The sequence below is a fragment of the Drosophila suzukii genome, chromosome 3 (genome assembly GCF_043229965.1).
Source record: "Drosophila suzukii chromosome 3, CBGP_Dsuzu_IsoJpt1.0, whole genome shotgun sequence".
Lineage (NCBI taxonomy): Eukaryota > Metazoa > Arthropoda > Insecta > Diptera > Drosophilidae > Drosophila > Drosophila suzukii.
This window is the reverse complement of record NC_092082.1, coordinates 86,854,092-86,879,180: the sequence shown is the minus strand read 5'-3', so window position 1 is coordinate 86,879,180 and position 25,089 is coordinate 86,854,092. Positions and strand designations below refer to the sequence as shown.

Genomic DNA, 25,089 nt, shown 5'->3' with positions numbered 1-25,089 from the left:
TTCAGAGTACTTCCAATTGTATAATATTATATATATTTACTTGCCATAATTTCTTAAAATCGAAACAAATTAAGTTTTTCAATTTTATTTAAAAAATACTTGCATATACAAAAACTTACATCGAGATATATTTTTAAAATTATTTATGTTTTCTTTATCGTTGTTTCTGATTGCTTCGATATGCTTTAACTTAAACGCTCTATTTCTGCTATTTAATAATAATATATACAGAGAATGTGTGGTTCATGCATGGAAATGCTGGAAAGAGCTCTGAAGAAGAATGGCAGTGTCAAAACTACTGACTGGCTATAGAAATGCAGATGGTGATCGAAGACTAGTAAGGAGACTAAGCAGTGAGAAGAGGAGAAATGTAGAACTATAGAAGACTGAAGATACAGATATGGAGTCCCAAAAAAATGAATCGAGATTGTTAAACAAAACGTGGAGAACACAAATGGCATTTACTTCCTAAAGTTCAGCAGCGTGTCGGGTATTTCATTGATGTAGTTCTAAAAAATAATATGAAAGTATAAAATAATAAGGTATTTTCTATGTAAACATTTAGATGGTCAACTCACATAGAGAGAGGGATCTACGCCATGACCGCCAAAGTCCGCCCATTTAGTCAGATCAATTGAGGGTATAATACCACTCTTGCAGGGCACTCGTGGGTTGCTAAAAATTATTATAAATATTAATTATAAATATATTCATTTGAAACGTAATATATATTATAATGTAATATATACTTACATTTCATGATCCGGCAAGACCATGGGATAAATCTGTACAGTATCAATCAAGTCGGTGTTGTCGCAGATCAATCGGGACAGCTTCGCCTTGCGAATCTCCTGCAGTTGCTCGGGTGTGAATGATGATGGCTGGTTGGGCAGCTCATACCAAAAACGATCTCCACGACGTAGATAACTCATTTGGGTGGCGATAACGCAGGCAAAAGTCGGTCCCAACATCGAACCGGGCAGGGATTTCTCAGAGACGCCGCCAGACCAAAGATCAATATCAGCAGGGTGTCTACAAAGTATTGTATTATTAGTAAAATTATTAATAGAAATAGCTTAAGAACCTACTCAAAGATGCTGCCATATCGCAGAACCGTCTCATTGGGCATGGATCCGTACATCTCATCCCAAGTGTTCGAGGTGGGCAGACCGCAGAACTTCCGGAACTCCATGTAACCGGGAATACCAAACTCGCGACCGCGCTGCATATTAAAGGACACAAGATCCATTCCGAACCGGGCGCCCTCCTTCTTGAACAGATGGTTGGTGACCTCCTGGGTAATCGAATCATCCATAGCCTGGGCCACCTGGTTCATCAGGCCCATGAAGTACTCATCCAAGACTCCAGCGCGGTACAGATCGTAAGGTCTCCTGATCAAATCCGATAGACGTTTCGAGGCAATAAACTTATGGGCCTTGGACCAGCGTTCCACGGCAGTTGGCAGCAAGGAATGGCCAAAACGGAAGGCAGCTCCGGCAAAGGAGTCGATGATTCCAGGATTCACTGTAGGGTCGTAACCATCCCAGTAGCCGTCCTTCTGGAGAACCAAGCCAAACTTCTCCATCACTTCCTTGCCCAGTAAGATGGGCAAAAATTCGTTGAAGGTGACATGTTGAACTATAGCGATATTGATCCTTCTGGACTCCTGGAACAGGGTCTCGTCATCCCAGTGCTTGTTGATCTGTGACAAACCGGTGGCCAATCGATTGTGTTCACGGGCCATCAAGGTGTGCATACAGGTGAGCACCAGTTGCTCATTGACTCGGATCTCACCGCCCTCGAAACAGTACATGCTCTTGTTGGGTCGCGTACAACCCTCATCGGGAATATCCAACTTCAAGGGTAGCAGATCCTTCAGGCCGTACTCCTGGAACACCGGATTCATGCGCATCAGTCCTCCATAGCCAGTTCTCAGTTTGCGGGCAAAGGCCTCCTTTACTCCATAAACGGTATTGGCATCGATCACACCTGTCAAGGTGTTGAACTGCTGACGGGAACCTAAGAATTAAGAGAAACATAAACATATAATGGATTGTATCTTTATAATGGAAAACCATATCTAAGCCCACCTAATTTGCAACCTGGTCGAGGTGAAGGGAAGCCGCGCACGAAATCAATGCACTTGACATTAAACAGTCGGTAGAAGTAATCATCATCGGGAATGCGGATCTCATTGCAGTACGGGTGCTTCAAATGCAGAGGTCGCTTGCAGCACTCCTCGGGGTCATTGCGGTTAATGGGATCTGTAATCGAATAGGATTACAATTTAAATTAAAAAATCCTCAAATTGAGCTACAATTTTAATAATAAGATATTTTTTGTTTCAGAGAAACTCCCTTTTCCGTAAATTATATATGTTTTCAACTTACCCAGTGGCGTTCCCGTGAGCGTAAAGTCGTGATCCATAAACTGACCCCAGGCGATGACCATCACGGTGCCCGCATGATCGTGGAAACCATCATCAGGATGCATGGTACGAGAAACCACTCGGGAGAAGGGCAAATCCCTACCAGTCACCGAGATCCTGGGAGCATTAATTCCATCCGAATATAGTGGACCAATCAGGCGTTGGAATGGAGCATTGGCTGCCCCCCAAGTTGGATGCTCTATATTGTTGCAGAGACCATCAAATCGTCGGTATTTTCCTGGGCGACATTCAACTCCGGCGAAAAAGGGCGGACACACTTCACGGATCAGGGTCTTTGAGGTATCAATCGTCGGCAATCCCTTCTCGATTTCTTCATAGGATAAGCCATACCTATAAAAGTAATTTTAAGAGGAATTTAGTCGCCAGTCAAGAGTAATTATCGCTTCATCTTAACGCAACTGCGGATATCGCCTAACTTGGCTCTTTCCTGCCGTCAACTTTTTGATTGCCCACACTTAAAAAAATTAACAGCTTAATTCTGCATATCATTATAAAAATAATGCTACAATGAAGTGTTAATAACTTAAATAAGTCCAATTAAATAATACAAACTTTTAAAGTAATAATTCCTGTAAATAATTCAAGTTGGTCCTAAAGGCTTGAAACATTTTAAATGAGCATAGACCTTCATTCTTTTTGCCTGTGTGTTCCTCAGATTTTTATTGGAAAATTGCAAAATTAACGTATTAGCCCAGTTAGCGAGCGGACCGCAATTAACGCGCTTTTGGCCCGGCCGACAGATATTGATGTTGATGCCTGACGTTGACAGTGGCAAATTTTTATACTTTCAATTGGTAACCGATTATTATATGGTTTTTTTCTCGATTTCTGTGTGGGATTTCTGTGCTGGCAAACTGGTATTTAGCTGGCGGAGGAAGTTGTGTGTGCCGGCACATAAATAAATCGCCAAAGGGACCGACATTAGCTCTTCCTCGAGTGCATGAGAAAGCGAGAAAAGCCAAAGGGAAACTGCGTCCGGCTGGCTGGCTATTGTGTGAAGATGGGAAGTGGAAAACTGTAAAACTTCACAGTCAATTGGGTCGGCAATTTACTCGCCCAGGTTGCAGGGTCGCACTACGTGAAAGTACTGCAGAGATGTGCAGCAGGAAGATCTGGAAATGCGATATCTTTCAATCGCACATCATTGATTTACATGAGCCATGGAGCAGGTTAAAGTCGCCTCATTGTATGCATAGAATGCCATAAAGCCAGGCAGCCGCTGGATTGGCCGTTTACAACATGTTATTAGCCATAATCAAGAGATTATTATACAACGGCAATTCAGATGTTGCAGGTGCAACAGTTGAAGATGCTGCCCCCTTGGGTCCAAAATATCGGCTTAGACATCGGGCTGAGTGAAAGTCGCCTATGGGGAGGGTGATAATGATGATGATGATGATGATGAGCACAGGCCCACCAAGTCTCCCAAATTTTTGCCAACTGACTCGCCAACCCGCTTACCCAGATTCCACTCCCCAAACACACAAAAATTACACCCAAATTGGCCATAAAAATGGTAAACGCAAAAGCAAAGCCATGTATATGTAAAGATATGGTTTGCTATGTAATACATAATTACAACTTTAGATATATTTACCCCGGAAGTTTATATATAATGTTTGTTGCCTTCTACATGTATAAAAATATTTAAATTTATTTAAAAATCAAATAGGTGCCTTTCTAAGATTCAAAACTAGTGCACCCTTTTTAACAGAAGATGGTTCTTTAAAATATTTTTTATAAAAGCTTTTTGCCTAGATTTATTTAATAAGAATGCCTAAATTTATAGCCAATTTAGTGATACACATTTCTCCCTGTGCAGCCGTTGAGTGCGCTGCAGGGGCCAATCGTTGGCCAACTGATCACATGGCAGAAAAAGGAAAAACCAAACTGGAAATGCTGTGCGGCATCTTCCGCAGCTTCTTTTCGAGGGGCAAGACAGTCACGCGCACTCTCACTGGCTTACTGGCTCAGTGATCGCTGCTCACCATTTGCTGGCTGTTTGCGAAGCGGTCCATTGCATAATCCCCGTTTGTTTACATCTGCGCTGCGAGCTCCGCAAATAGCTGCAAATAGTTTTTGTTTGGCAAAAATGCGGTTGCGCCAGTTGGGAAGAAGGCTTCGACGAGCTCTCGAATGCACTTCTCCGGCTGTCAGCCACTGGCCATCAGTCAAAAACCCCAGACAATTAGCATTTGCATGTGCCGAACTTTCAAAAAGAACTGGCGCACACAGCAAGAAATAGATCATCTTTCGATTAAATGTTTTAATCCATCATTTAGCTAATCTTTAAATATACCTAAATATTACCTATACCAGACAAATCCCATAATCTTCTCTGAATTTTTGTGAAATGCACATTTTTAAAATTCAAATAAATATATTCATATTTTCCCAGCCATCTGATATCAGACTAAAATGCTTTTAAAATATATCTCTCCAAAAAATGCAACTTTTTTGTTTCTGTGCTGATGAATTCGGTGGTTCAGTGGTTCAGTGGTGCAGTTATTGGTGGTGCTGTGGTGCACGACTTAACTGCCTTGTCATGCGTGATTTGGCAATCGTTATTAGCGCCGAGGGTGATGGGGATCGTGGGCGTGCCAGGGCAACTTTCAAATGCGTTTAGCGCTGATTACTTACGTTCGGGCCAATTGAATGGAAATGTCGAGCAGCAGTTCGCCCACGGTGGCCAATTCCTCCGGCTTCCAGTCAGACTTCGGCTGAGCCACATCTGCAAGAGACGCATGGGTAAATTATAAATGCATATTCACGCTTTCAATCGAAATTCCACAAGTCAAATTTAAGAAAAATTGAACTGAAGCTAGCTTTAAGTCCAAGAAAACGTTTTCACATTTAATAAACAAAAAATAGGGAAAAATAAATACAAATAATGTCTCTATTGATAAGAAAAATCATTTTTAAAAATGTTTTAAATAATCAGTTGACTGTCTATTAATAAAGATCCTTCTTCAAATCCTAAACTATAAAATTTGACAAAAATAAAATATATGTCTTATATTTCATTTAGGATAATGTTTTTCCTTTTACATAGGCCTTACTGTACCAAATAGAGGATTAACTTACGTATACGCTTGCGTGCATCCAAGTAAGCCGCATTGATGGCATCGTAGGTGATGCAAGTGCCCGGTCCATTGTTGTAGGGGCTCCTGTAAGTAGATCGAAGTGAAAGTGATTTAAATTGACAATAAGAGGCAATTTGTCGCTTATCACATGCTAACCACACAACCCACCCACGCTTTCGAGAAGGCCTGCGCACTGACAGATAATAAAATCATTTCCGGGCCAACGCATAAAAGAGCCACGTTGAAAGAACATAGCCAAGTTCCCGATTCAGTTTAGAACTTAACTTGGTCAAAGAAACATCGTCAGGATGAAGCAAGAAAATCTAGAGCAGTGTCGCAGTAGACTACAAAAAATATTAGAAGCCCATAAACCATATTATATGGATAGGAGCCTTGAGGACCTATTGCCCAAATCCTGCAAAGGGTCTCTTCTTAACAAAAAAATAACAAAGTGGATTAAATTAGTGTTGCTTACTATTTTTATTTTATTTGGTGTAAAATACTATTATGAGGAAATGCAGGGAAAGGTAGTAAACTTCTGTGAACAAAAATAATCCCAGCTTCAGAAATTAAAAGCACATAACATCTAAAATTGTTTTTCATTTCTTAGAACTGTGTTTTTTCTCTGCCACGCCCACTGCGTTACGCCCTTCGACCTCCCGAAAGTTGTGATTTTTGTGCCAATATTAAAAGTGTGCCGCGTCTTCAAAATGTAAGCCCCAAAGAATTTGAGAAAAAGTTCGCTTATAACGCAGCTCCAGTTATTGTCACTGATGCCACCAAAAATTGGACAGCAGTTTCGGTAAATACTTTATGAATAGGAAACATAATGATTGCCATTTACACCGTATGCATATTTCAGTTATTCAACTATTGGTATTTTCGCGACGTTTATGCCAGGGCCAAGCAAAAACAACACATAAGGGAGTGCCAGTTCTTGCCTTATAAAACAGGCTTCTTTGATATCTATGAGGCTTTGGATATGCCCAAAGATCGGGTGGATTTAAAACCTGGTGAGCAGCCCTGGTATTTTGGTTGGAGTAATTGCCATGCGGAAACCGCAGAGGAATTTCGGAGGCACTATGGAAGACCCTATTTTCTACCCGAAGGTTCTGAAAACAATGCTGTCGATTGGTTTTTCATTGGTACCTCTGGTTTGGGGGCACAAATGCATGTAAGTTTTGAGATATAAATCATGATAACAAATTACTTTCCAGACTTTGGCAGTTAATTTATTTTGAAATACAATCTGTTAATTAATTGTCTTTATTGAAAAATGAAATGATTGGTATTGGTCGAATTTTTACAAGGTTATTTACCAAAGACAATGGATCGTGGTTACTAAAATCTAAAGTTCATTATTTAAATTCCCCTCCCTTCTAAAACAATTACTAATGTTTATTTGCAATCTGTTTACTAACTTTTAAGTATATGCTTTAAAATAGTAGCCTTAAATGCATTTTTGGTGCCGTAATTCCAACAAAAAGTATTTATTTCGATTTGGTAATAGCTAAGTTGTTATAAATTTGTTCCTACCAGTTTCTTTAAAGCCGTTAAAAACTCTTTTTAAAATTGGGAAATATTAAAATACAATCTCTTTAAGAAACTAGTATTATAATCGTATTTGCATAGTTTTTTTGATGGATGTGAAATCTCTTTTGACAGATTGACAATGTGAGACTGCCTTCATGGCAGGCGCAGCTGGCGGGCAGCAAGCGGTGGCTACTGGTTCCACCACCAGAGTGCTACCTGCAGTGCCAGCGATTCGATGTGGTGGTCCAGCAGGGCGATATAAGTGAGAAGTTACCCGAAATAAGCCCTCAAATGCATATTACTAATGTTACGACCCCCCATAGTTGTGTTGGATACGAACAAATGGTACCATCAGACCTTTGTGCAGCCGGGAGTTATCAGTTTGACCATTGGGGCTGAGTACGACTAAGTTACAACAAAAATTAACTGGCTACTGGCGGTTTTTCCTCGTGACAGGAAACGGCTGCCCCAAACGTCTCCATTCAGTTTGGCCAGCGGGACAAATATGGCCAACTGTTACTGTTACAGTAACAAACTTAACTTTAACATTGCCATATTACTCTGCTTTTGCCAGCCGGTTTGTTAATTAAATGCCAAAAACACGCAAATTTCTTATGTCGGGCAGCTGGGGCTCCGCAGCCCGGGAAAATCTAACCAAAAATGGGGGCCACAGCCACTTCCTCGAATGGTGCGACATGTAAAACGCGTGTCAGGCGACAACGATGCGTGTTAACAATGCGTAAGTATTAAGTAATTACAACAACAGCCGGAGCAACTGCATCGGCAGGAGCAGCGGATTCAGAAAATATGCCCACACTCAAAAAAAAAATCACCATAAATATTAGAAAATCGCCCGTGATTTCAAAACGCCATTGAATTAAGAAATATTTTCTTGATTATAGAAAAAATGCCTACAATTTAAGGAATTCGCCATAATTTTTTTTTTTTTTGTAATGAAGAAGAGGAAGAATCCCATTTTTTCCTTCAATTAATGGCGAATTTTTCTTGATTTTTTTTCTTGAAATAATGGTAAATTCGTACTTAAATTTAGGAAAGAAATACCCATATTTTAAGAGAAAGTGACTTTTTTTTATACATTTTGATGGTGGTCTAGCTGGTAAAGACGTCCGGTCAATAAACAATCGAACAAAAGTACCTGGTTCGAGCCCACGCCACGGCAAGTGTACCCTTTGTTTATTTATTTTTCTTTTTTTTTTTAATTTATGTAATTTTTATTCTTATTAGTTTCACTTTTCTATTTACCAAATTGTTTAAACGGTTGTTAAAAAGGTTTAGATTAGAATAAACGTTATTTGTATGCTTAAAGCTGGACCAAAAGCACCTTAGCCCTCTTTAGTCATTGTATGACAAGAAGCACGCGTGGCCGAATGGTTAAGACGTCTGGCTATGGTGTGAGCAGTTGCGGGTTCGAGTTCACGCCGGGGTTGTCTGAGGTAAGGATTTTTCCATTTGTTATATTTATTTATATGTTTATAAAAAGTATTTATATAAAATAAATCTTTAATAAATTTGGGTAAATATAAAAATTTTCAGACTGTAGTAATAATTGCCATTAAAATTAGAAACGGTTTTATCCATTTAAAATTCAACATTGGTATACAAAACCAACCAAATTCCTCAAATGTAAGGTGTAAAATGTAAAATGATGTAATCTTACATCATAAATATTTTTTTTCTTATTTTAATAAATTTTTCCTTAATTTTAAGGTTTTTTACCATACATTTAAGAAAAATTTGTCATTATTTCCAGAAATGGCAAACCATAAATTCAAGAAAATTATTTATTTAAAATAAAGGTGAGTCGCCGTTGGATGAAAATCATAGGCGATTTTCTTGATTTAAAGGCGAATTTCTTGATTTAAGGGCGATTTTTTTTTTGGGTGCACCAATTGCACGGCAAACTGGCGGAGACATTGCAAACACACGCAATGCAAAACCATTTCGGCTAAAAGCAACATTTTTCACGAACTTGCCGTCATTTTACCCTGTCACTGGGTAATTTTCCATGGCTTTGCATTTTTCGTTTAAAATCTATTAAGACTTTTAAGTGGGTCATTTTTGAGTGGCTTTTATTTGGGCTCAGGCTGAAATATGAGCTATTAGAAAAAGTGTTTTTTCTAAGTGATAACTTAGATTTTGAATGAATTCTTTATAATTATAAATGAATCTGTTAAATCTAGACTGGTTCACGAAATCTTTTTTTGAGGTGACCAACTGAATGTGGTTACGAAATCTCGTTTTTAAGGTGACCAGCTTGATAAAATGATAATATTTCATTTTAGAAAAATGTTCTTAATTTAATTTAAACTATTTATTTTTATTTTTACAGAGCATCAAGTTGCCGCCTTTTGGCAAGTCTAAATTTTCGTACATATTTCTTGGGCAAATTTGTCAAATTGAAATCGAAAATGGCAATGTCTGGCACTTAACTGGTCTGCCTGTTAATTTTAACCAGAAAGCAAGTCGAGAGCACTCTCGCACAAAATTTACGGGACTCGGGTAAGTTCAATGTGCGCATAGCCAGAGTTTTGGGCCAACTAGAAAGTGGCTTGCATGCGGCACGCACTGCCACTTTGGGTCCAATCGAATCGAATCGAAGCGAATCCCCAGCACTTCTCCACTCCTTGCGATCCAACTCGTCCCGCCCCAGACACGGACTTGTACTTGTTATCCTGATTGTAAAGTAAAAACTAATGTTATGAATCCCGGGCCGGCGATCGCAGGTGCGCGGCTGCGAAACGCCAACACTTCCTGATCGGTATTGAGTTGCAGCGGTCCAGCGCACGCGGCGTATGCGTAATATTGTGAATAATTGCAAAAGCGTGTCGTAAACTCGCCGTGCAAAATATTCAAATATCATTTATCTATGCGGCTTTTTACAATCTTTTTATTTTTTCGTGGTATTTTTTCAGTTGGTGAGAGACTCTGGGGAGCTACTTCGCTTACGCAGACAGTGATGATGGTGGGGCAGATACAAAAACAGATGGAGATACAGATACAATTGCAGACTTTCAGCAGACGGAGCAGAGGCCGCAACGAAAGTGGCCCCTGCCGAAACCTGTATTTAACTTTTAAGTAGGTTGTTGCGGCCAATTTTTCTGCATTTTTCCCCAACCGACTCTGGTTCAACTGACCAGGTTCAATAGCCAGGCCAAAGTCAGCGATAACGACTTGGCAAGGCTCACGTTTTCGATGCCCGACGACCCCAAAAATTAGCTCCACTTCGCGGTGACCCCCAGAAAATCGAAGACAATCGAGCAATTGAACAATTTGCAATCTCTATCTGGATCGTGTGACATTTAAAATATGTGCATCTAACTGCTGGCATAAGTGCTGCACTGGGGAAAATTCCTATTTACTTAGCTTCTAGATTCTTGGCTTGAGATATCTTCTAGATACTAGATTGTTATTTTAGTTTTCATTTTACTTTACGGTTGATTTTCCTGTGCAGTCTGAAGTTCAGTTCAGGAGGCATTGTGTGTTGGCAGCGTTTCAAAGTCACTTTTCGAAATCATCTCGAGACAAAAGTTTGCCATCAATGGCTGCTGTGCAGCCCCACGGCAGCTCAGGTGTTTTTATTTTAGTTAAGCATTTTTTCTCTTCATTTTTCCTTTTGGCATCTGCAAGTGTTGCAATGCCATTTGTTTTGGGTTGCCATTGCTGTTGCCTTGCTATTTTTGTTTGCGGCTTTTTGTCGTGCGGTTTTGATTTTTTTCGTTTACTAATAAATCGCGCCGGTCTGTCAGGTGACTTCATGATGCGTCCGTCTGCATCACATGACTCTGAGCCCAAAAAGCCTGTCGTCGCCGATTCGAGGCCAAAAACCATTTGCTGATTGCCGTTAACGAGTCGCCGTGACAGCGAGTGAAACGTAAGAAGCCATCATCACACCTGAGAACCCATTTTCCGATGGCATATGGTTTTTTATCAAAGGTCTGTTTTCTAATACTCACTGTGGGGTATATAAGATGGTAGGTTTACAGAACACTAATCATTGAAGTGCCGGCAAATACCATGAGATCTTGGGTAATAGTACTAATGGTAGCACTTTCCACAGCGGATCTCAAGAGGATTGTGGATAAGTCGCAATGTCCCAAAACCTGTGACTTGAACTATAAGCCGGTTTGTGCATCCCGAATCGGAGGCAATTCTCCCAGTACTTGCACCTTTCCCAACCATTGCACCCTGAAACTGTATCTATGCAACAGTAAATTAGGTGAGTTAAGGATGAAACTGTTATAAGAATAAGATCTAATTACTAAAGTATTTTTTTAGACTGGTCAATGGACAGCAATCAACCCTGTCAATGGCCCGTTGGAAGCTGCGAAGAAATCGCAAATTTCTTACGCAAGAAAAAGGACTTGTTGGTGGGTAAATCAAAGAAAGTTGTTACTGAGAAAAAACAGAAGAAGAAAAATTTAATAAATGTTTAAGCATTTAGAAACCCTGATTAAGCTGCAATGAAGACGTCGGCTGTCAAATGTTACCACTAACTTAGCCACTCGTGTTCAGCAACAGATGCAATCGCCTCGCACAGCGGGCCCCCGCCAAGAAATATATATATTTATCTGGGTAGTATGGGAATATCTTTCCCTAGGCATTGCAACTTGGAGACTTCAACGTCAAAAGGCGGTTGCCGAATGATTGCCGCTGCTGTGTGTGCTGCTAATGATTGGCTCAAAGCTCGTGTGCTGTGTTGTCGTAGGTGTAGAGCCATGTTGCCACCGCTCAAACAAGCTGAAACAGCACAAACCAAGATTTATGGGTGTCAGTCGGGCAGTCTAACACTGGGAAAAAATCCTAAGCTAAAAGGGGGAATTACTACAGTACTTTAACCAAGGGGAATTCAGGGGTATTTTTGGTATTACACTACTTTAATACATCGATATCATATCATATCATGTCCAAGTTCTTATATTTCTTGCCTGTTTTTTTTTCTCTGCACTAAGTTTCGGTGTCAACGTTCAAATATTTAAGCCTCAAACATAACCCAGAATGCCACCGAGCCACTTTTTCTGCAACGGCACACTAGACACACAGTTTCTATTTGTACTCACAAAGTGCCGCGGAATAGATTCACGTTGTAGTCGTAGACGGAGGAGCGACCTGGTCCGGACAGCAGAAGTGCACAGTCGGATCCGTGGGCCGTCTGGAGCTGCTCGCCAAACTGATGGTATTGCGCATGCGCCACCGCCGCCAGAGACAGTAGAAGTATTCTGCAAAGAAACATGAGCAAAAGTAGGCAAATTAACACGTTATGTAGGTAAACATGCAGCTAAAGTGTCACGCCCATTTGACAAACAGAAAAACGCCTGCGGCCAAAGGCATTAATCAGTCAAACAGTCGTCTTGTTGGTAAAGTAAAGCCTCCACAGCCTAAAAACTGATTTATAACTGAGAAAAGATTTATAGAGAACTCAAACTTAAACTTGTTTTTTGTAAGTTTTAGGTGGTCAAGATTTTAGGAGACAAGATTCTACAATTTTACTAAAATATTCACCAAGAATAAGACATTTTTTAATCCGTTGCCTTTTTTAAAATTCTATAATCTGGTTCACAAAAGTGAAATATTTCACAGCATACTTTTGGCCAATTAAAATTACTTGAATTTCCGAGGCATTTATAACGAAGTCCATATTTCTAGAACCATTGTTATTCAATGATTAACAGACATTTTCCCATATGCAAATTCCACTTTAGCTGTAGGTTGCAGCTGTCTCTCGATCGACAGCCCATGGTGCCCATATGCCAGGTTGCATATTGTTTTTTGGACTCGCCATTGTCTGGGGCGTTTCTTTATCTGTCAAAAAGGGGCGGCTGGGGAATTCGACATCTGACATCTGGCAACCTTGCTTTTATTTTGCGGCTTTAATGCGCGCAGATTTATGACTTGCCTCGCGTGTTAATCGCTTGTTAGCTTTTGTCGCCTCGCTCAAAGCGAAAGCCAAAAACAAAAACCCCACATTTATGGGCAATTGTTAACGGCTTTTGATAAGTATTGATATTGATTGCTATTGTTATTGCCGCCACTGGCTAACAGTGAAAGTAAGGCATAGTATAAGCCATGCCCCTTTTTCTTATATAACCGAAAACTGGGTTTGCCTCGAATACCCTTTAACATATTGGGTTTTAATTAACTGGAATTGGTTAATTGTAATTTTGAAAACAATTAATTACTTCATTTGTTGAGATCACCTTGAGTAGGTGAACTCCAATACTTGTTTGACAGGCGTGCTTTGAATTAATTGTATGGTTTTAATGGAGATTTTAGAATCGATAGAACGTAATTGTAATAAATATTGAAAAGATTTAAAAATATATATTTTTTAAATAATTCTATTGATATGCAAATTTACTTTAATGTTTCTACAAATTTACTGGATATTATAAGGGAATCACATAGTATTTTTGCAATTTTCTTATGACTGTCGAAAATTGTTTATAATAAGTACCTAAAGTTGTGATAGCTGACGATGTACTCAGCAATAAATAGTGAAAGTGTTTTATTTTTGTATTTTCCATCTATCGAGGGTCTTATTTTGACGAGGGGCACAGCTCCCTGGCTATAAAAGTTGCTTATATAATTGCCAAGGGAAACAATAACGCACTTAAGTCCTTTCACTTTTCGTTTGACAGTTTGCTCTTTCTTTTTCACTGACCAAGTAAAGTGAGATACCTTTTAAGTGTATCCCATTACCAGGGTTTACTGAACTGGCTCTCCGGATGAAAAGATTAAAATGCACCTGCTTGCATTTAATGATTAGTGAATGAAACATCTGTTTGTTATTGATTCGTTCTGGCCTATAAAAAGCATATTTTGGGATATCATGATCATTCGAAAGCAAAGAACTTTTCGCTAAACAACATGAAGTGTGTGGGTATATTTCTGATTATATCCGTGGGATTACTGGCCTTGGCTCAGGCAGATTCGGGTAAAGGAAGGTGCCCACGTCCTTGTACAAGGGACTATAAGCCTGTTTGTGCCGAATGGCGAAGGGGTGTTGTACGGGCCATAGTAAGCCGTTGCACTTTTTCCAATAGATGCGGCTTAGACAATCAAAGATGCAGGACCAATCAAAGTAAGTTACATATTAATAAATAAAAAGCTATATGGTATACTAACTATAAACATTTTAATAACAGATTGGGTGGTCGTCGATGAGAGGCGCAAATGCTGGCGTGAAACCCCCGATTGCGATGAGCTTCGAAAATCCGCTGAACTTTAAAAATCTTTGTGCCCACAATAAACCATATCTTTCCCGCTCATATTACATCTGACTTTGATTAATCACAGGCCCAGCAAATAAACAGAAGACTTGCTCACTCTTGACCAATGTGCGGTCATAATTTTTGGCTTTTAGCTCACACGATTTGCAACTCTTTACGCTCCTCGCTTTAACCGAGTTAAATGATTATTAAACCTGGTTACCAGCGAGTTGCTTTCATTTCGGTTTTTCGCACAGCAGTGAATTTGGTTCAAGGCTGCCCTTAAAATATTTCGAATCCGTGTGGGGAACGTGTTTATGATCGCCATTCGGAGTGCCTAGTTCATTAGCCATCATGACAGGGCAATTAGAATGCAAACAAAACGCACTCGCCCACACAGATTGTGTGTTGAGTACTTTATTTGGCCGACATGCCACGCCCGAGACAAAAACGCGTGCCACATGGGGGCAGTGTTGGCTTTTTGCAGATTTAATTGCCGAACCCCAGATGCAGATCAGAGTTGCGGGCCACTGCGTAAAGTCAATTAATTGTTGCTCGCCTTTGGGGCGACAGCTTTTGTGAAAGGCCAGCACGCAACGTCCTTCTGGCCAACCTGCCAACCGGCCAAAATCCATACTACCAAACTGCATATATGTATGCACATTTCTGCAATTTATGCACACTCGCATGCATATGCAATCTTTACACCTGCCCGCAAGAGTCAATTAATTTCGGTTCGTCGATGGCTGGCCAAACGACTTTTACATAAATCGCAGCACTGGCTTATCTAAGGCACTTGGTCACTGCAGTCAGTTTCCTTTGGATGACACACATATTGCGCTGTGGGAAACTCGACCTTTTCGAGGATTGTAACTCACTACTCAAAACAAAATATTTTTATACAGGGAATCGCCTCTCCATACTCACAAAAAATATCGTCATATAACAAAAAAATCATTTAGGATTAGTTAATAATTTTGTGGTATTAATGAATATATATAATATATATAATGAATATATATATATATAAGGAATGATTAATTTCAAAAGTACAATGCTTAAACTTTAGAAGTCATATAATTGAAATTTTTGTTATACCACATTGAAAATAAGTTATTAAATTTTTTAACACTTTATAAACTATATAAGTACTTATTTTATGTGTAGTGGCAAACAAAGAACGGGCGCAGTTGCCCAATTATAGTCGCCATATAGGACGATCCCTGCCATATCTGTGCATATTTTAAAGCGCATCCAAAAGTTGACATTTGCTAATAATATATTTTTTACAAAGCCAGAGCTACGTTAATTGCCCGATGCATTGTTAGACTATGTGGGGAGCTGCCGATGGTATCGCGGGGTTTGCTCTGATGCTACTTATGTCATCTTGGCAACTGAATACCTGGGAGCAGGGCCCCCAGAAAAGGGGCGTACCACAGGTCCATAGGACTTTTTGTTTGGATCTCTCTTTGTCTACAGCTTGCCACATCACTCGTATTGTTGAGTTTGTCTTGTATGTAAATTGCCTCGTCTCGGTTAGTTTTCGAAGTCATGTAAATGTGTGGAAATTACTTTTGTAATGCACAGAGAAATTAATAATTAATATTTTCATTGATAGTGATTAAGTATGGTTCAATGAAAAAATGACAGAAATCTTAAAAGGCTTAAGATGCCTTAACTTTATCTTAAGCTGTTTACTGGTTTTCATTTGTGACGACAGTCGCTTTCGTTGATAGTGATTAAGTGCGCTGAAGTGAAATTATGAGAGATAGCTTTTTATTGCATCTGAAATCTTATAGTTTTCACGAAGGTGTTGGCAGCGTTTTTTGTATCTGCCAGTCGAGGTTTATGGGAAGGCCTTAACTATAAATTCACACCGATTTTACTTATAGAGCTCAGATGACATTGTGATAACTGAGTGGAATTTATGATTATATTTAGAGCTCAAACTTCCCCTGTGGCAAATACATTTAATCTGTAACCCGACTGCTTTTGTTGACTGTTTTAAGTTAATTTGTTAATTTAGGTTTTATTTTATTTTCCTTGCAAATATGTAATTTATTTAATAACGTTTTGTCTAAAAATTGCTCATATATATTCTGCTGACCTCAACTTCTGCATCTGTTGTTTTTAAGAGCAAGCTGCTTGCAACTCTAAACCTCTCATTAGCGATCATTTATCATCTGACTTTAACTAACCAATACAGAAACCGCATTTGAATAAAGCCAAGTTACAGCCACTCGATCGCCACGAGCTAGAGTGCCGGCAATCAGCGATGTGCAAATATCGCGGTATACTGTTGCACTTCTATGTATCTATCCATCTATCTATCCGCTCGCTTAACCCATGCTGAGTGGATCTCGTTTCTGGGACCGATTGCTAATGCCAGACTATTCTGTTTTTTAATTGTTGCACTTAACTTTGCTCAAAGCTTTGCTCTGGCCAATTGCTTAATTGATTCTGGCCAGACAGGTAGCGTTAATGTCCAATGTCTTCACATCCGCCTGCCATTTCGCAGGCAACTCGGGAAAAAACAGAAAAAACTGTGCGAAACATATCGAATCGATGGGGAACACATGGCGCATACTTGATTAACGGCGGTGCAATTGCAACATGACGCACATTTATGTGGCATTAGTGTCGCCTGCGAGATTTTATTGTGCCATAAATTGGCAATGCAGATTCGATGGCACACAGTACAAGAAACGATAAGCGGGCCATAGCTGCCTTAATTCGCTCTCTGACCCACAAAACGTTCGCGATCCTATCGCTGCGAGAAAATCTATTAGAGCTTGAACAGCTACACGGAGGAAAATAATAATAATTGTCGTAATAAACTGCAAGCTTGAATTTTAAAAACGTTTTCAACTCAAGTTATGGAGCCCACCAGTGGGTGGAAAAATCAAACTTGGAAATGGGTTAAAAGTTTGACTGTCGTTTAAAAGAAATATTTTAATGTAGACACTTAGGAAATTCAACCACAAATTTATAGAGGTATCCCACGTCAAAATCGGGATAAAATTACACAAATTATGAAAATATGAACTGCAATTTTGGGTTCTCATTCTGAAAGTCATTGGAAATACGAGAAATTCGAACATGAAAATGGGTTAAAATTTCGACCCACGTCAAAAAGAAATATTTTAATGCAGGAAGTTAGAGAATTTAACCACAAATTCATAGAGGTATTTCACGTCGAAATCGGGATAAAATTACGCAAGTTATGAAAATTAGAAGTGCAATTTTGCGTTATCATTCCGAAAGTCACTGGAAATGCGGAAAATTCGAACATGAAAATAGGTTACAATTTCGACCCACGTCTAAAAAAAATATTTTAATGTAGAAAGTTAGAGAATTTAACCACAAATTCAAAGAGGTATCCCACGTCAAAATCGGAATAAAATTACCCAAGTTATGAAAGTTAGAAGTGCAATTTTAAGTTCTCATTCTGAAAGTTACTGGAATTACGGAAAGTTCGAACATGAAAAAGGGTTAAAATTTCGACCCACGTCTAAAATAAATATTTTAATGTAGAAAGTTAGAGAATTTAACCACAAATTCAAAGAGGTATCCCACGTCAAAATCGGGATCAAATTACATAAGTTATGAATGTTAGAAGTGCAGTTTTGTGTTCCCATTCTGAAAGTCACTGGAAACACGGAAAATTCGAACATGAAAATGTGTTAAAATTTCGACCCACGTCTAAAAGAAATATTTGAATGTAGAAAGTTAGAGAATTTAACCACAAATTCATAGAGGTATCCCACGTCAGAATCGGGATAAAATTACCGAAGCTATGAAAATTACAAGTGCCATTTTGGGTTATCATTCTGAAAGTCACTAGAAACGGAAAATTCGAACATGAAAATGGGTTAAAATTTCGACCCACGTCTAAAAGAAATATTTGAATGAAGAAAGTTAGAGAATTTAACCACAAATTCATAGAGGTATCCCACGTCTAAATCGGGATCCAATTACCCAAGTTATGAAAGTTAGAAGTGTAGTTTTGGGTTCCCATTATGATCCCTATTGGAAATTCAAACATGAAAATGGGTTAAAATTTTGACCCTCTTTTAAAATAAAAATTTAAATGTAGAATATAAGAGGATTCAACCACAAACTCATAGAGGTATCCCACGACTAAATCGGGATTCAATTACCCAAGTTATGAAAGTTAGAAGTGCAGTTTTGGGTTCCCATTATGAAACCCATTGGAAATACGGAAAATTCGAACATGAAAATGGGTCAAAATTTGGACCCTCTTTTAAAATAAAAATTTAAACGTAGAATATAAGAGGATTCAATCACAAACTCATAGAGGTATCCCACGACTAAATCGGGATTTAATTACCCAAGTTATGAATGTTAGAAGTGCAGTTTTGGGTTCCCATGATGATCCCCATTGGAAATACGGAAAATTCAAACATGACAATGGGTCAAAATTTGGACCCTCTTTTAAAATAAAAATTTAACCGTAGAATATAAAAGGATTCAACCACAAACTCATAGAGGTATACCACGTCTAAATCGGGATTCAATTGCCCAAGTTATGAAATTTATAAGTGCAGTTTTGAGTTAGTATTCTGAAAGCCATTGGAAATACGGGAAAATCAAACATTAAAATTGGTTAAAAATTTGATCATCCAGTTAAAGAAATATTTTTACGAAGAAGATTATTAATTGATTTTTATCAACAAATTCATAGAGGTATGCCACTTCAATATCGGGATCCAATTACCCAAGTTATGGAATTTTGAAGTGCACATTTCTTGTATCCAATAAAGGCAACTCAAATCCTTTTTTCTGTGCAGAATTTTCGGCATGTGAAGGGTTTTGATATATCACCCGACCGGCACGCAATCGCGATAGCATCGGACACGGCTAACGTGCGGTTTATGGACTGCACGGTCTCAAATAGAATGTAACCAAACCGCAGCTGGCCAGCGATTCGAGTCAAGAAAAACCCACAAAATTCGGCTTTGATCTCCCCACCAACTGACTGATAACCGAAGCCGGCAATCTGACGCTTTTAACAGCTTATTAATTGGGCGGCCGCCCCTTGCAGATTTATACCTGGCCAACTTGGCGGCTAATTGCATACAAATTGCAGTGGCTAAGCCAAAATCATTGGGACTGAGCCACAGCGACAAATTCAATGCCAGGCTTATTGACCGAAAACGCTCAATGCAAAACTGGCTGCAGCCTGCCATTGATTGTGCATAAATCAAATGAAAACAACTTTTGCAACTGACATTAATTTACAGGCGGAGAAAAAGCTATCTATATCAGATACCTTCAGCTTCTATAAAACACATAAAAGAAAATATTTTTAAAAGATTAATCCATGGCACATATGAATAACTATATTGTTATAATACATTTTTGTCAGTTATAAAAGCAGGATAGATCTTCCCTACTTCATTTGGCAAGGAATATCTTTCTCTTCAGCCAGATGAAAGTATCTTCTTCTGAATTTGTGACAATGAATATACAATTTATCTTATTAATTTTATTGTAAAGTAGGATTTTCTTTCTGTGAACTCTGATTTGTGCGTTGGCTCTCGGCGAACAAGCCGACCGCCTTGACTTTCTTAGCCAAGTCTGAAGTGCACTTCTCCGCGGCGGCTGAGCATCCTCAGAAAATGACAGGGAGTTGCGAGTGGGCCACGTGAGCAGCAGACACCTTTCACCAGTCTGGCTCTTTGGCAGCAGGGTCCACCACCAGGTTCCCCAAAATAGCTGCAACAATTACCAAATTTTGTGCTCATACTTTGGAGGCATTCAATAGCTCGGCAATGCTTGGCAATTGGCACATCGTCTTGATCATCGTCATCATCATCAATTTGAGTGCGAATGTTGCAAGCTCAAAATAAAAAAATAAAAACACATGAGCACTCCACTTGGCCTGCCTACAAATAAGCCAAGTGATTATTCGGGTTCGGTTTGTTTGAGACCGGCTGTTTTTTATTTTTTTGAGTGTTGCGTTGCCCAGCATACCGAATGCCAACATGCAGCATACTTGTGCTTTATTTAAATAGTTTTCCGAAAAATATAGGCACACAAAATATGTAACTGGCGGTTGCATCTGTTACTGTTCAATTTGCACCGCTCGCTCACAGTTTTGCCATCAGTTCAGTTGCCACATAATTTCTGACGAGTGCACATACAAATCAAATCCAGCACGCGATTTGGGTTACCAGGGCTCTCACGATCCCATTCGAGAGATCTGCTGCGAATTGCGTCGACAGCCCCTGCATTTCAATTAGCAATCTCTGAGGTTGTCTTTGGTTCTCTGATAAGCGGAAAGCAACGCCTTGGTCGCAGCTTTTCACTTTCGGTTCTCACGCTTGTGGGCGGCTTTTAATTAACCCGCACACTGGGGAAAATTTGGTGATCTTAGGTCTCATATCATATCATTTTTATTCCATTTAAAATTTTTTTAAATTCAGAAAGCTTGTAAAAAGTTATTACTAGGTATCAGTTTTGAAATGATATGCCTTGAATCTTCAAAACTTTTGGAGATTATTAAAAAAAAAGTAAAAACAAATATCTGTTATAATAATTATTCCTCTATGTTTTTCTCTAAAAATAAAAATGTTTCTATACCTTGGCTCAGCTTTCAATACCAATTCCCAATATATTTCATGCTGTCAAACCTATTTGCTACACTTTCTCGACCTGTGAGTCAGCATATAAACAAATAAATAAAATATTTTCACCTGAACAATAGACCCAACTCGAGCACTTTTCAGTGGCCCAAACAGATCGCAGATCGGGCACGTAGTTGTATCATCAAATCAGTGTAAATAGGAGCCGGGCCGAGGCCACCCCTGGCGTCCATTCATAAAGAGCTGCACGTTCAAGCACCCGTCCACTCCATCAATCCATCGCCATCCTCTTTTGCAGCCATGATCCCTGCTCGTTCGACTTTCATTTGTTATAACATCAATCAGCGATGTTCGCGAATTCAAAGCAACATCAGCACTGGCAGGGCGCAAAAAATATCTAATTTACCAAAATATACCGAAAATAGAAAACCCATTCAAGTGCCTGGCGGTTGTGGGCAGGCATGACGTGAATTTGGCTTTTGAAAGTGAAATGATTTTGAGTAAATTACGTTAATGTGGCGCATTAATGGCTCATCATCAGCAGCATCCGAAAAGAAGGAGATCTTAAAGGCAAAAGTGAATGTTGACCAGCATTCACTTTAAGAAATCGAGCAATTGCAAAATATTATGTATCCAAAGATACATTCATACATATATCCATCAATGTAAGGCCGCCAAATGATTTGTTTCAATGTTTCCACCGCTCTTCTCTGGGGCAAGGGATTGCATGTGCTGTGCGAGTAATTGTGGCAAACACATCAGACAGACATTTTGCCCAAAAATGGGGAAAACAACGGCAATATGCTACCACAAGTCATGGCTTTTGCTGCCTCTTGTCTTGTGAACCTTGTAAGGCGGTTTATATAACGAATCCAGCGCTAAAGTTTTGCGCCTGCGGCCGCCATTTGGCCACAAACAAAGGCCCCCAAAACATTGATCGACATAGGCACGGTCAAATTTCTATAACTCCCAGACTCCGAGTTTCATTTTCGGAATCCCATGCTCGTTAAATAATTTTGTACGATTAAAAAATGTTTCCATCTTTAACAAATATCCCTCGAAAACAAATTTATTTAATAGATCCTTCCTAAAAATATATACCTACTGCAAAAATAAATGTAGGCGTATCTATTATCCGATATTTTTAAATAATATTTGAATGCTTACTAAGACTAAATAAATTTTAATTTACCACAATTAAAATACATAGCTTGAAATATGTTATATGGCTGTTCACTTTATGGGAGTTCGACTGTGACAGACTTTGGCTTTGCCCCTCATTAATACGCAGCACAATGCGACTTTTTATCGCCCGGTCCCGATCTCGACTTCGATTTGAGTTCGATTTCGATTGGGATCTTTGAATGCACTTCGCATGCCGCTTTCCAAATTGGCACTAACGCCCTGTTTTGACTGTCTGATTGTCTGATTTATATGCGAGCATGCAAATGGAGTGGCTGCATTTTGCTGAGCCAAAAGTGCTGGCAGCCTTGACACAAATTTTAGCCAGGAGAGCGGCAATCAGCGCTGCCCGCCCCTGCCCACCTTTGTGCATTTCTTTCACCTGCCCCCCAATTATGTCTTCATTTTATAACATTTCGCGCTGAGCTCGAGACCGGATTGGTGGCAAGTCACGAGGCAGATGTGGCCTGCGAGCCAGGAAATCAACAGGTTGCTCCGTTTCTGGTCTTCTACATTTAAGGAGAAAGTAAATCGCTGCCTGCCTGATCGATTTCAGCTGGCAACTGGTTGAACGTGAAGTTCAACATCCATCCACAGGCATTGTGCAACTCGCTTTGAACTTCGCATCAAATGTTAATGACCCCGTTTGGCTAGCAGCTAAAAACCAAAAAAAACCAAAAAAAGAGGTAAAGCTGTTCGGTTCTTGGTCATAACTATGCTTTATGGGGACTGGGGACTCGGAAAAACAAATCAGCGAACGAGGCGACCCAGCAAACAGCAGACAATTAGCAGATACTCGCTAAGTTCCACCCAGCCGGGTTTTTATGCTTATTGCAGTGTGCCACGTTGGCCAGGTAATCGAGGTGTTAGCAGCTGCCGGCCAACTACCAACTACCGTTAGCCGATAGAACTCGCCGGGAACTCGGGAAGTTATGACCATGTCCCCAGGTACATGTCCCATGACAAATCACCTGGACACGCCCCACACCGCCTCGACTAAGCCTGATTAAAACGAGAGCCAGCTTCGGCTTAGCCTTGGCTCAAAGCGGATAAACTCCGGCTCGATTGCCTTGCACTAAGTACAGAAATGGCTAATACAAAATTCTAATCATAATTCAATTCTAAGATTTTTAATTAAAAATTTGTTTCCCTCATAAACATGTCAAACAAATAATAAGGGGGATTTAAAGTTATTATTAAACGGCATTGTATCATGATCGTTAAATTAAACCTATACGGATAAAACGCAGGAGAGATTAGATCCGGCTTATATAATCTAATTATAATTACCTGTGGCCTTTTTCTACGAGTATAAAAATATCGAAAACCATTTAAAGATTTTGCAAACTGACGCCTTTATAAATACAAAAAAAATTCAATTTGTAAATGGAACTGTAAAACAGCACTAATTATGGTCGAATGTAAAAGGATCAGTTGAATTACACTCAAAAATGTAATACTAATTAATTTTTTTGAATTGCGTGACATGAAATAACTATTGTGAAATTCCTCCATTAAAGAAAATAATACACGAAAGTTGAACATAAAATGTTACTTTATAGTGAAATGTCTATAAAGTAAATTGTTTTCCTTAAAGGAAGACAAAAGGGATTGATTATGATACTTTTGAAAAAACGTATAGGATAAAACATCTGAAAAATCGATTCATCTAAATACTGCGTACTTAATAAAAATGTAAGACATCAAATTATGTACAGACCTTTTCAAGCTGCTTATAACAATCAATAAACAATAAGACGCCTGGCGCTTAAAGCCGTATGTTTTTTCTTACATCTAATTGTTATTTAAATTGAAGCCCAAAACTCCCGCTGAGCTCTATTTTAAGCCCGCATCAGAGGTGTGATTTTCAGCGTTTCGTCGGAAGCTGAGATGGCCAAGAGCGTAACCTACACGCTCATTAATTCCGTTGCTGAAGGCACTGATTTGTTCATCATTATGGCTCGTGGATGGTCAGATAGAAAGTGGCAGGAAGCCATTAGCATGGGAAGTTGTTAGACAAGCAGAAGCCAAGCAACTAAGCGAGGTTGGCCTGAATATAAATGAAATAATCAAAACACATATATGGCGCAATGCCGTTTAATCACTCGTCGAAAATCACAAGAATGCCGCACATACCGAACGAAAACTTTCTGTGCCAACGACTTCCAGCTAAAACATACGCAGAGAATAATAAAAATAAAGAAGAAAAGAACACGACGAGAATGCCGGAGAAATGTTTTCAGAAAGTTGTCATAAACCAGCGACAAACACGTAAAAATTACATAAAAATGAGCAGGAATATGGCTAGAACCAGTCACCAAGTTAGTCTAGACATTTCCGAGACGCCTAAACGAACACTTGCCACACACAGGAAATTAACTAGAAAAATGTGTACCAAAACTGAGAGTACGGCTCATTAAAAAATAGCCAGCGTACATACCTTAAGATCATTTTGTTGACGTTGCACGTTCCCACTTGGCCGTTGGCCGTTGTTGTTAATGACTTCTCTAAATGCGTTTGGGTATGTATAAGCCAATGCTTATATTTGGTTAGCGAATACTTAAAGCCCAAGAGCTGTGAATTAATCCAATTATGGCAGACGATGGCCCACGCCAAGTTGGCCTCAATTAAAAACGTGCTGGCGCGAAGAGTTCAACGCAGAGTTCGTTGCCTAAGTCTTTCGTTTTTGGGAGCCAGAGCTTGGCAATTATCGAGCACTTGTCACGGCTTCGGGTTACTTTTACTATCGGGTTTCACCCTTTTGTCACTAATTTTTACTTATTCTCTGTAATGCACTTGGTTTCCTGCACACTCACTCACTCACACGAAAGAGCCCGAAGTCGATTTCTTTTCTTATTTTCTTCCGGCTGCACAACCGCCACGGAGTGTGTCCAACAATTAACTGAGCTCCGCCAGCCGATGCTGCCACAGAAAAGCCAAAAAAAGAAGCTAGCAAACGTCGACGTCGGCGTCTGTGGAGTGGCGATAGCAGTCAGCCGACTTCGGTT

At 39.5% G+C, this 25,089-nt stretch overlaps 4 protein-coding genes across 4 annotated transcripts in view; 2 read left to right on the top strand and 2 right to left on the bottom strand.

Annotated features, from left to right (window-relative positions):
• The window catches only part of RpS3 (ribosomal protein S3), a 261,493-nt gene that overhangs the window by 209,080 nt on the left and 27,324 nt on the right, over positions 1-25,089 (bottom strand). The window lies entirely within an intron of this gene.
• cysu (Curly Su) lies at positions 70-25,054 on the bottom strand. Its single transcript, XM_036818702.3, has 10 exons — positions 24,522-25,054; positions 12,144-12,302; positions 5,534-5,616; positions 5,090-5,180; positions 2,391-2,779; positions 2,091-2,264; positions 1,089-2,019; positions 754-1,032; positions 579-675; positions 70-509 (listed from the first exon to the last, which is right to left on the bottom strand). The coding sequence occupies exons 1-10, from the start codon at positions 24,530-24,532 to the stop codon at positions 462-464; spliced, it is 2,262 nt and encodes a 753-aa protein (XP_036674597.3). The 5' UTR covers positions 24,533-25,054; the 3' UTR covers positions 70-461.
• On the top strand, positions 5,818-7,686 carry LOC108012201 (uncharacterized). The gene is made up of 5 exons (XM_017077499.4): positions 5,818-6,059; positions 6,143-6,334; positions 6,395-6,706; positions 7,198-7,327; positions 7,389-7,686. The coding sequence occupies exons 1-5, from the start codon at positions 5,841-5,843 to the stop codon at positions 7,472-7,474; spliced, it is 939 nt and encodes a 312-aa protein (XP_016932988.3). The 5' UTR covers positions 5,818-5,840; the 3' UTR covers positions 7,475-7,686.
• LOC108020806 (turripeptide Pal9.2) lies at positions 13,909-14,356 on the top strand. The gene is made up of 2 exons (XM_017089187.4): positions 13,909-14,164; positions 14,229-14,356. The coding sequence occupies exons 1-2, from the start codon at positions 13,951-13,953 to the stop codon at positions 14,309-14,311; spliced, it is 297 nt and encodes a 98-aa protein (XP_016944676.3). The 5' UTR covers positions 13,909-13,950; the 3' UTR covers positions 14,312-14,356.

Bases quoted from the DNA above. Each gene is read 5' to 3' on its own strand.
- LOC108020806 (XM_017089187.4), top strand. From the start codon at position 13,951: ATGAAGTGTGTGGGTATATTTCTGATTATATCCGTGGGATTACTGGCC. The intron at 14,165-14,228 runs GTAAGTTACATA...TTTTAATAACAG, and splicing joins AAGATGCAGGACCAATCAAA to ATTGGGTGGTCGTCGATGAG.
- cysu (XM_036818702.3), bottom strand. The intron at 2,780-5,089 runs GTAAGTAATCAG...TTACTTTTATAG, and splicing joins TCCATTCAATTGGCCCGAAC to GTATGGCTTATCCTATGAAG. The intron at 2,020-2,090 runs GTGGGCTTAGAT...CTTAATTCTTAG, and splicing joins TCGACCAGGTTGCAAATTAG to GTTCCCGTCAGCAGTTCAAC.
- LOC108012201 (XM_017077499.4), top strand. From the start codon at position 5,841: ATGAAGCAAGAAAATCTAGAGCAGTGTCGCAGTAGACTACAAAAAATA. The intron at 6,060-6,142 runs GTAGTAAACTTC...TTCATTTCTTAG, and splicing joins ATGAGGAAATGCAGGGAAAG to AACTGTGTTTTTTCTCTGCC. The intron at 6,335-6,394 runs GTAAATACTTTA...TGCATATTTCAG, and splicing joins AAAATTGGACAGCAGTTTCG to TTATTCAACTATTGGTATTT.